Raw genomic sequence first — 12,233 nt, 5'->3', positions numbered from 1 at the left:
GGGTTAGGTCGGGTCATCCATGACATCCTCATTTTTGGACTCGGGCTGAACGAGCAACAGCTACCCGTACATCACGGAGAGTGGAAGTTCCAAGAGGGCTGGCCATGCCTCTCACTCGCCACGTGCATGCTGTCACTTGTGCCCAAGGCACAGGGCCAAGCCCAAAGTCAATGGGATGAGAAACACACACCACCCACAGGGAAGTCATGCCAAGGGTTAGGAGGGAAGGAAGAGCTGTGGAGAAAGAACACCACCTACCCTAATTATGAACTCGTGACTTTTCCTTTCAAAAATAAATATTTCCTAACCCTGTCCACGAAAAGGGCCTAAAAGCAACTGCAACCTCCTCTCATAAGCATCCTTTCACCCAGACTGTGGTTTCTGAATATTATTCACCAGTAAAAGAAACCAGCACCCTGAGGGACACCTGATTCCAGGTCTTCAGCAGGAAATGTACAACATAACACTGACATAGCTCATTGCACCAAAGTGCAAGGAAGCTATCAAAACCAAGAGGATCATGTTAAAAGGATACAGGAGCTGCACCAAGGGCTCCCATTGGTTAAAGAAAGGACAATTCACCTATCAAATAGAATAGTGACTACAATTCACTGAAACACAGATCCTCAACCCCACTCTAACCCTATGGAATCAGAATCTCTAAGGATGGACTTAGGTATCTGTATTTTTTTTTTAACAGAGCTCCCCAACTGATTCTGAGGCATAAGCAGGTCTGAGAGGCACCAGGCCAAAGGCTTCCTCATCTTCTGGGAGGGCAGATCACTCAGAGTGCCCATCTTGCTCTCAGATGCTGGCCTCTGCTTCCTCGGAGCCTTGTCAAACTGCTAACTGTCCTTCATTCTTGTCCTTCCAGCTCTGGGGTGGTCCAGCCACAATGTGGCAGACATCATCAAGAAGAAAAATCCCAGTTTTCAGTCTACTAACAACAATAACAACAGCAAAACAGCTGGGACGGCTCCCAGGGTCCTCCTTTTAACCACAGTTTTGACAATGAGTATGAGCAACAAACTCTCCCATTTTTAGCTAACATAGATCAAAGACATTCAGGTTTGGGGTTTCTCCATATATCTCAAAGTAATTAGTTCTTAATCCTCACTCTTTATCAGAAGCACCTGGTAACCCTCCACAAAACAGGGCTGACTGGGCTCCAGGCTCTGACCCAGAGATCCAGATCCAATGGCCGAGAGTGGAATCTGGGCACCCCATGTTTCAGAGGCTGCCCACGTGATTCTGACGTGCAGCCATGGTAGACAACCACCGCTCCAAGCTACAATCTTGAAAGCTAAACATCACCACCTTTATGTCTTATCACAATGTGAATCAAGATAGGTCTTGGACGAGGCACCTTCCAAACCTCAGTGCCCCGGGGGAAAGTCTTGGTCTGCCCCTAATTGTGCCTCTAAAGAACTTCCCACCATTTTCCCTCCAACAATCAAGCCTGAGCAGCCGCCCCAGCCCTGGGCACAGGTAGGTTCAGGATTCAGGGCTCACGGCAAGCTGGGCTCCTCTCCCAGATGCTCAGGACAAAGAATAAAGACTGTAATGTTTAAACTGCTCCAGATCAAAGCCAAGCAGACAACATGATCACAGACAGCTTCAAGCTGAGAACTAAGGCAACCATCATACAAATACTCCTCCAGAAGTCTCCAAAAGGTAGACTCGTTTTTTGTTGTGTTTTTTTTTTTTTATTTAAAAAGAATGGGGATAATTCCATGTTAGAAGAAAACAGTAAAAGATTGGAAGTCAGCCAATTCAAACAAGCAAACATAGTTCTGCTCCCCAAACCTGATAAACATAGTGCCCACGCACACACACAGGTGCACGTGCATGCGTGCGCGCACACACACACACACACACACACACACACATTCAAATCATTGCCACGCCCTCACATAGATAATGAGAGCAGCTAGTGGCACTAGTTTCCTCCTAATTTGCAGTAGGTCAGATGCCAGCTCTCAGAAGGCCTAAATCCTTTGTCTGGCTTCGTATTAAAATATGCTGCTTTTCTCGAAGACTTAACAGCTACCATACTATAAGAAGAAGGGTTGTATGTCAAGATAGTTCTGGAATTCACACCATGGTTGCAGCAGACACTTTCTGACCTATCTCCCCATCTACACCCCTCTTCTCTAAAATGTGCACCCCATTCACCAGGCTGGGTCCCCTCAGCTGTGCCTGCCTGTTCGGTCACATACCCCTGGCGTAGATTATGAACCAGCACTAGATATGTGGCTCAGCCGGGCTGGGTTGAGAGCTACTCATCTCAGTCTGGAAGGTGGATTAAAGGAGGATCACATAAATGTGAGCCCTTCGGGGAGGCCAGCTTGGACCACGTGAGCAGACAGGAAAGAAGGCAGGAGAGCAAAAAAGAGGAAACAGCAGAGGCAAGAGGCAGAGATGGCTTGAGTCTTGGTTGGCACTCTAGCTGCCTGAACTCCATGCCTGTGGATTCCACCAAGTGCCCTTTTGTCCTCGTATTAAACTCCTTTTCTGCCTATTCAGCTACTTTGAAATGGATGCCTATCACTTGCCAACAAAAAAAGATCGCTGACTAAAACAACTATAAAGCCTTGTTATCAACTACTAAACACTTCCAGGATATTTTTAAAGACCAAGACCAACTTTTTTCTCTTTATTGGATACGCTGTTTCTAAAAATGTACATATGCTTTTAATGTACATATGTACGTGTTTTGCTGTGGCAACTGGTTTTGAAATCAGAAACAAGGCAACCACCAGAATTTGGGATCAACAAAAAGAAAGCTCTCTAGAAAAAACGTTCCCTCACAGGAGGAGGGAGGGGAAAAGGAATCAGTGTGGGAAGGCCTGGCTCGGTCATGGAGGCCGTGGGCACCGAGTGCCCCCAGCCTCACCCGAGTGGGCCCAACTCAGTGAAATTCTCCACAGAATTCAAACAGCTGGCTCACAGAACGAGCACCATCAAGAATGAGAAGCTCCTGGATGCTCTCTCTAACAGGGGCTTAAGTCAGTAATGCATTTATAGAGACTTCAAGAAAGAAACCTGACTAACTCCCCTCTTCCCAGCTACAGTGTTTAGAGCAATTTAAAGGACAGAGTACAGACCTCCGGCTGGATGGCTTTAAACACAGGTATGTCCATTAACGTGATCTGGCTCTGTAACAAAAGAGAATCAGTATTAGAATAAACCGTAAACCAAAGACAGCTGTCATGTTACTTTAAATCTATACAGGGTAAGAACACATTCTCCCATGAGACACAAATTAAGAAAGAACAGAATAAAAAATTTCTAAAATGCCTCTCCTATCCTTCCCCCTTCGTAAATCTTGTCCCCACATCCTTCTTTCTTTAATGCGAGACAAACTCCCAATTTAAGAATTGATAATAGTCATTTGGAGGGTGGAACTGAGATGAAGGGGAACATTTTCAGTTTGGATATTTTTGTACTTTGTGAGTTGTTGCTTCAAGCATGAATTACTTTTGGCATTTAAAAAAGTTGTAGACACAATATTAAAAATTAGAATGCTAAAGAGACACTATCTATTACTCTAAATTTAAATTTTTTTTAAAAAACTGTGGCTTATAGAAATTGTACATTTCTTCTGAAGTCTCAGCCTCCTCTAAATTATACAGTAGAGTGCTACTCAAGACGCGAGGACCATGCTGGACCGCAAACTATTCATTCCACCAGCCCACAACGAGAGAACTTCAGAATTTGAGAGCAAGCATTTGGGAACTTTTATAGCAAATTGCCACATTTTTATTGTATTTTTTTAAAGTATCAGTCCTCAACAGATAGGCGATGAAAAAAAATGGCCCTTTACCACAGCTAGCTTGAGAAGCATTAATGTTGTAGATACAGAAAACACATATAATTAAAAGGCTGTTCTAGGGGCGCATGGGTGGTTCAGTGAGTAGAGCGTCTGACTCTGGATTTCAGGTCTGGTCATGATCTCTTGGTTCAGGGGTTAGAGCCCCACGTCAGGCTCTATGCTGATAGTGTGGAGCCTGCTTGGGATTTTCTCTCTCTCTCTCTCTCTCTCTCTCAAAATAGATAAATAAACTTAAAAATAAAATGAAATAAAATAAAATAAAATTAAATTAAATTAAAAATAAAATAAAATAAAATAATATAAAATAATAAAAGGCTGGTCCCATCGTTAGCTGCTCATCGGGCAGCAATAAGAGAAAGCATCCTTGCTGATCTTTCCAGGCCAAGACAGAGACTGAGCTGACTTCACATGACCTGCCCATCTCCACATGTCACCTGGGATGCCAGATGTCAGTTAACAGACACCTCTGTGACAGGCCAGGGAAGGAGAGCCAAGGGCATTTGGCTGCCTCCTAATGCAAGAAGATACCCTGCCCCTGGCACACAGGTCAAAGAGGAGGACGTGATGCAGGGGAAGGAACTTGGGCTCTGGAACCAGCAGGACTTGGGTGTATGTCTGGGTAACACTGCTTGACGGCAATATTCTCTTTGACGCATGATTTAACCTCTCTCCCAATCTCAGGCGCCACATCTAGGAAATGATGACAATAATCCCTATCTTATAGGATCCTTGGGAATATGTAAGACAAGAAGTGCAGAATGTCTGGCATATGACAGGTGCTCTCTCTAGATACAGATATGCACATGTGTATACACATACATATATACATGCAAATAGAGAGAGCGCATCTGTGTATGGTGTAGAGAGAGAAACACATACACAGAGACTGAGAACGTCTGTCAGGTGCCAGGCATTCTGCACCTATTTTGAATTTTCACAAAGATTATATATACCACAGACCCATGAACAACACAGGGGTTACGGATGCCAACCTTCCACAGTTGAAAATCTGCATATAACTTTTGACTCTCCAAAAGTTAACTACTGACAGCCTACTATTGACCAGAAGCCTTACTGATAACATCAACGGCTGATTAACACATTGTATGAATTATATGCTGTATTCTTACAGTAAGGTAAGCTAGAGAAAAGCAAATGTTATTAAGAAAATCATAAGGAAGAGAAAATACATTTACAGTACTGTATTTATTTAAAAACATCTTTATATAAGTGGATGCACACAGTTCAAACCTGTGTGTTCAAGGGTAAACTGTACCCACATGTGTGTTCGTACATTTATACTTCCATATCGTATGTATGCGAAGTCACACAGATGGGCTCATGTACTGGATGTGAACTTATGGCTCCTGACCAATACATGAGCTAAGAAATAAGGGACTAGTGATGCATTTGAATATTCATGTATCAAAGTTGCTCTAGAGAACACTTAAAGGAGGCTGTTACATTGAGTCAACAAATACTGTCATGAAAAAAAGCCTCATGTCCAAAATACATGAGAAAAATGACAACAACGCAGTATGTCAGGTGTAACCACAATCCGGGGCTAAGGTGCAGAACTGTGGTTGCCTCTCGGCATAATTTAAAGGTGGTCCAAAAGCACTGGGTTCCTGAGAAGCACAGGATGCAGGCCAAAGCGTACCATCCTCAGGGCTGAGCGGGAGAGGGAAGTCAGCAGGTGGCCTCCGTGGAGAGCCTCTCTGTCCCCTCAAAGGGGCTAGTGCTGCCACTAACGGAAGCTCAGGAGAGGGACAGCAAAGGCGCTGGGAATGAAGAAGCACTTGGGAATCGAGTCCTTCCACCTCTGGGTCTACCCACCAGCAGTAAGGGGGCACTAGACGTCCACACAAGGTGGGTCTGGCCCTTGTAACCCAGGTGTCAAGGGACGACTGAGGCCTGGAGGCCTAAAGGTCTGCATGTCTGGCCCAGAGCTATGTCCCGGGCAGTGCAAACAGACTGGCGATCCTCCTGCCAGACCTGTGGAGACTGCTAGCCAAGTCCCCTCACATTTGGATTAATTCTGTCATCTTGGGGAACAGGACGGCCTTATGGAAACAGGAGATTCATGCTGAAAGCTCAGAGGGCCTTGGAAATCCGTCCTGTGGCTCAAGTTAACTCCCTACCCGGGAGAACCAGCAGGATGGTTGCTATGTCATTTAGGAAGAGAACCAAAAGTCCACTAATGAGAAAATAAGAAAACTTCCTCTCCATCCTGCCATCACTTCTAGGGCTTGCTACCTAATTTCTAAATGATTTATGCAAATAGTAGCTTTACGTCTCACACGGTTTTGGAAGTTCCAAATATTGTGATCCCTGCTCAGACACTACGTCAGAAAGTGTATTCAGGTTTTTTATTCAAAACAAACAACAACAGAGGTCACCAAACTTAAAACAGACTGGCTGGTCCCAAACACACAATCTGAGGGTTTTCCGAAGTCTCTCGTGCATTTTTATCCTCACAATTCTGACCAAAAAAGAAGCCGAGTCCAGAACAAGAATATGTCAATACACAGGTAAAATCTTCAGATTACAAATGTGTCATTTTAGAACAAAGCCGTACACGCACGGAAAGGGTGCTGACCAGCCGTCCTTCCCAGGAAGCGTGGGGGCTCCAACACAGGCAGTTTTACCAGAAAGGGAGGGTGTGGGTAGGGATGGAGGCTTGAGGGCGGCCAGTCCCGTCCCCCTTCACAGTGGCCCTCAGCCTCAGAAGACCTTGCCCCTCCCTCAGGGGAGAGGCCCGGGCTTCGTGGAGAGAAGGAGCATTTCCGGGGATGTGATGCGGCCTCTGTAAAAACGCCCGGCAATAGGGACCTCGGGTCCACAAGCAGCACTTGTCGTGAGGAGCAGGCATGGTATGGAAGTGTTGAATCACTACACTGTGCACCTGAAGCTAATATTAGATTGCACGGGAACGGACTGGGAAACATAAGCACAGTGAATGAATGAATGGACAAATGAATGAATGCAGCACAGCCTCCACAGTGGGGCACACATGCCTGGACGGAGGTGCACACTCATGAACAAGTCTCTCCACGGCTTCTCCTTATCTTTGGAAATAAAGCCTTCAACAGATGTCCAATGAAGCTAGCCACCTGGCAATGCCTTTCTTAATCCTTTTTTTTTTTTTTTTTTTTTTTTTGAGAGAGGGTAACAGAACACCAGCAGAGGTGGGGCGGGGGGAGGGGAAGCGACACAGGAACCAAAGCAGGCTCCAGGCTCTGAGCTATCAGGGTTCAAACCCACAAACTGCGAGATCATGACCTGAGCCGAAGTCAGACACTCAACCTACTGAGCCACCCAGGAGCCCATGCCTTCCTTAATCCTAACTCCTCCAACCCCCTCCTTCACCCTAGTCAAGGACTCCCTAAAAACCCAGGCTTTTTAGGGAAATGGCCAATCTCCACATATTACAAAACATTTCTGTTGAGGTGACTCCTTCAGAATGGAGAGACCTACTGGAGTACTTCACAATATGGCCCTAAAGAAAGAGGGTTACTGGGTGGATAAATGAAAGCTACTTAGCTAAAAAGGAAAGCAAAACACACACACACACACACACACACACACAAAACCACAAAAAAACCAAAAAACAAAAAAAACCCAACTGTTTTCTACATATGCTGAATGTAGTGTTTCCCCCTCTGACACTGGTGACTAAATCCCCTCTTCCCAGCCACAACCTTAGTATAAAGGCTCTCTCAACCCCCAAATAAACAAACAAAAGAAGTTGTTGGCAAATGAGTGGCACATTTTGTAACAGAAGATACCTTTAAATTTGCATTTAGATCACTCCACCAGCTCATGACCGGGAAGGCTCACAGAACAAAAGGGCAATCAGCTCCACAGATACATTCCTACTTGTACTCCTAGAGCCACAGAAACATGTGTGGGGCAAATTTAGAATGACAGTCAAGGAAATGCAAATTAAACAGGAAGATGCCATTTGTTGTCCATCAGTGCCACCAGGAGCGACAGGACTTTACAGACTGCTCTGTTCTTTTTGAAAAGCAATCTGGCAGCAACCCATTACAAAAGTTCTTGAACTCTTGCTTTTTCTGAAAAGTCAAACTTCTAAAAAAAAAGTTGCAAGAATAGTATGATGAACTCTATAACCTTTCACCTGGCTTCACTAATTATTAACATCTTGCCTCATTTGCTTGTTCTCCATGTATATAATTATATATACACCATTTTCTCCTGAACCACTCGAGAATAAAATGCAGATATCATGACTCTTCACCCCTAAATCCTTCAACATGTTCTTTCCCAAGAACAAGACCATGCTCTTACATAATGATAAAATTATTACACTCAGGAAACTTATCATTGCTACAACAGTATTATCTAATATTACATACAGTCCACATTCAAAATTTGCTAAAATATCCCAATGGTTTTTACAGCAATTTTTTCACAATCCAAGATCAGGCATTGCAGTTAGATACTATCTCCTAAAAAGTGAAATGAGCATATGGCTGACACAGCAATCCGTATACCTACAGAAAGACAAGTGCTAGAAACAAAAAAGGCCACAAAAAGGGACTTGTTGGGAGAAAAAAAATTATGGTACATTCAGACTCTGGAGTTTCATGCAGCTATTAAAAATAGAGAATTAGGGGTACGTGGGTGGCTCAGTCACTTAAGCCTCCGAATTCAGCTCAGGTCATGGTCTTGCAGTTCACAAGTTCGAGCCCTGCATCAGGCTCGGTGCCGACAGCTCAGAACCTGGAGCCTGCTTCTGATTCTGTGTCTCCCTCTCTCTCTGCCCCTCTCCCACTTGCACTCTGCTTCTCTCTCTCTCAAAAATAAATAAACATTAATTTTTTTTAAAAAAATAGAGAATTAAATCTATACATATTGACCTAGAAGGATGTCCATGAACTATTGATGACAAAGTTCCAGCTTTGCTCTTTACTCTTTCAGCCTGCTGAGGAGGAGGATGGAAATCTAGCTGTCGAGCACCCCTGCCGAGAACTTTTTATTACAAAATAACACACATTCACATAAACCACATCAAGCAATTACACGGTTTGATGACTTATTATAAGATGAATACCTTGTAATTACCACCTCAGTCAAGAAATAGCTACCTCAATCAACACACGAACGGACCCCGAAAATGGGGTATATACACACACTAGGGAGTATTACTCAGCCTGAAAAAGCAAGGAAATGCTGACATATGTCACAATATGGACAAACCTTGAGGACGTGATGCTAAGTGGCAAAAGCCAGATACACAAAAAATACTGTCTCGGTGGTTGAGGGTAGGGGGGATGGAGGGTTGTTTAATGGGTATGGCGTTTCGGGTGTGCAGGATGAAACAGCTCTGGAGATCAGGTGCACGACAATGTGAATGCACTTAACACTACTCACCTGTACACTTAGACACGGTTACAGTGATAAATTTTATGTTGCATATAGTTTACTACAATTCAGAAAAGTCACCCCAGAGTTTTTCCCTGTGCCTCATCCCAATCACAAGGCCTCCCTCCGGCCATGAGAAACAGAGGTCCTGACTTTCCTCAAGTTTCTTTACGATTTGATCACCCAAGTGTGTGCACCAGGGCATCACGGTGGCATCTTGCCCGTTTCTTTTTTTAATGTTTATTTGTTTTTGAGAGAGAGAAAGCGCAAGCAGGGGAGGGGCACAGAGAGAGGGGGATAGATAGATAGTCCAAAGTGGGCTCTATGCTGACAGCACAGAGCCCAATGTGGGGCTCGAACTCACAAACCGTGAGATCATGACCTGAGGCGAAGTTGGATGCTTAACTGACTGAGCCACCCAGGCACTCCTTGCCCACTCTTGAAAGTTTAACGTGCGGCACCTGACTGGCTCAGTTGGTAGAGCACGTGACTCTTGATCTCGGAGTTGTGAGTTCAAGCCCCACGCTGAGGGTAGAGATTACATAAAAAAATAAACAAAAATAATATAAATAAAATAAAAGGTTGATGTGTGTTTGCAAGTTTCTTTTAATCTACAAGTATTCTCTCCATCTCTTGTTGTCCTCACAATGTATCTGCTGGAGAATCCAGGCCATTTGATCTACACAGTTCCCCACATTCAGAGTTCAGGTCAACATGTTCCTCTGTCCTTGGCATTTCCTGCAAATTGTCAGCTGCACCCGGAGACTTGAGCAGACACAGGTTTGATCCCTTTGGCAGGAATGGAGGTGGTGCTGTGCTGTTCCATCAGGAAGCACATAATGTCTCTCCTTTTGTGTCAGTAGCTATTGATGCTCAATGCTTAGATCTATTAACTCACTCGGGTTATAAAATGATGATACTGTATTCCAATTCTATCATTCCTTTTCCACTTATTAACTGAAATTATCCTTACCCACTATTTGGTTACCCAGTACAGTTCAAAAGTTCAAAAATGAAAGGTAAGACAAATACTGGATTCTTTCTTTCTATTTCTTAGGTTTTAAGGTAATAAATTTGTTCCCTATTGTCATCCAGTGATGACCCATTGTTTGATGGGTTTCAATCAATTCCAAATATTATTCTTTTGAAGCTCAAAGGATCCCATCACTGGACAATGGCAGCTTCTTCCTCTAGGTGGCTCCTGAGTCCTTTTGACATGACCCTCTTGGTCCTCGATAGCTTCCTCACTGGTATTGGAAAGATGTACAGGCTCATCTTGAACATTTCCTGTCCTAGACCTAGAATCAAGCAATTCTCTGGGAAGCCCCGGTCTCTTTCAGTGGTAAATGGTATTTCACGACCACAGTCCGGAATTCATACTGATATTTCCAATTCAAATTCAGGATACTTTTCTCCCCCTAACTTACTTACCTTCTTCTGTATTACATCTCTTATCTCCTTTCTTCCATATTGAAAATCCTGGTCTCAAGGACACAGGGTATTCAGGATTGCATTATCCCATAATTATTCATTTCCTTTATCCTACTTTATTCACACAACAGTCTTAGAATAACAATATTAATGCTACCACCATCAGTGTAATTACTGAGAAAAGTTATGAAAGTTTTGTATATGTTCTCTCCATCCTCCCACATTTTTGACAGTTTACACTGTAAGAGTCACACTGCATCTATTACATGGGCAACACGGCCATTACACACCATACCTTCTCCTTCCCTTAGTCATTCGGTCTTAACTCTACAGTAACTGAGTGTTCACTGCTCTCCATAAGTCTTTATAGTGATGTTTTTCTAATCATTTTCATGGCCTGAAGCTTGTTCTCTGGTAAATTCCTCAGAAAGGGTTCACAGGAATAACATTCTCTGAAGAATAATCTTCTTGCATGTTCATAATAGTCCGTGCCCTTAATACCTGAAAGTCAGTGTTACTGGATATAAAATCTTTGGCTCACATTTTTTTTCCTTGACTTACTTGATTACATTATTTTGCTTTCTTTTGGCAAAAAGTGTTTGGGTCAAAAATATTGATGGTAATCTAATTTCACTTCTCTCAATAATTTCATGTTGCTTACATGTTGAAATGATACTATTTTAGATATACCAAGTAAAGTAAAATATATTTTTAAAGTAATCTCAGGGGCACCGAGGTGGCTCAGTCAGTTAAGTGTTTGACTCTTGATTTCAGCCCAGGTCATGATCTCACGGTTTGTAGGTTCAAGCCCCGTGTAGGCTCTGCACTGGCAGTGCAGAGCCTGCTTGGGATTCTCTCTCTCTCTCTCTCTCTCTCTCTCTGCCCCTCCCCTGTTCATGTTCTCTCTCAAAATAAATAAACTTTAAAAATAATAATAAACATTAAAAATAAAAATATAATTTCAACTCCTTTCTTTAATGTGGCTACAAGCAAATTTAAAATTGCATATGTGATATAGAAAACCCTAAAATCTCCACCAAGAAACTACTAAAATTGAGAAATGAATTCAGTAAGGTTGCAGGATACAAAATCAATGTACAAAAATCCATTGCATTTCTATACACAAATAATAAATCAGCAAAAAGAAATTAAGAAACAATCCCATTTACAATTGCACCAAAAAATGGTAAAATACCCATGAACAAACTTAACCAAGGAGGTAAAAGACCTGTACACTAAAAACTATAAAACACCAATGAAAGAAATTAAAGACAACACTAGCCCATGAATTGGAAGAACAAGTATTGTTAAAACGTCCATACTACCCAGAGCAATCTACAGAGTTAATGCAATCCCTATCAAAATACAAACAGCATTTTTTATAGAACTAGAACAAGCAATCCTAAAATTTCTATGAAACCACAAAAAAACTCCCAAATAGCCAAGGCAATCTTAAAACAGGAAAACAAAGGTGGAGGTATCACAATTCCAGATTTCAAGTTATACTACAAAGCTGTAATGATCAAAACCGTGTGGTACTGGTACAAAAACAGATACACAGATCAATAGAACACAATAG

At 42.8% G+C, this 12,233-nt stretch overlaps 1 protein-coding gene across 9 annotated transcripts in view; it reads right to left on the bottom strand.

Annotated features, from left to right (window-relative positions):
* The window catches only part of RALGPS1 (Ral GEF with PH domain and SH3 binding motif 1), a 268,245-nt gene that overhangs the window by 202,526 nt on the left and 53,486 nt on the right, over positions 1–12,233 (bottom strand). For all 9 annotated transcript variants that reach the window (XM_042965073.1, XM_042965076.1, XM_042965077.1 and 6 more), the window contains one exon: positions 3,108–3,158. In XM_042965073.1, the coding sequence (XP_042821007.1) occupies positions 3,108–3,158 (51 nt within the window). The remainder of the gene's footprint in view (positions 1–3,107; positions 3,159–12,233) is intronic.

Source organism: Panthera tigris, chromosome D4 (assembly GCF_018350195.1).
Source record: "Panthera tigris isolate Pti1 chromosome D4, P.tigris_Pti1_mat1.1, whole genome shotgun sequence".
In the NCBI taxonomy this organism is placed as follows: Eukaryota; Metazoa; Chordata; class Mammalia; order Carnivora; family Felidae; genus Panthera; species Panthera tigris.
Note: the sequence above shows the minus strand (reverse complement) of the source record. Positions and strands in the feature narration are given on the sequence as shown.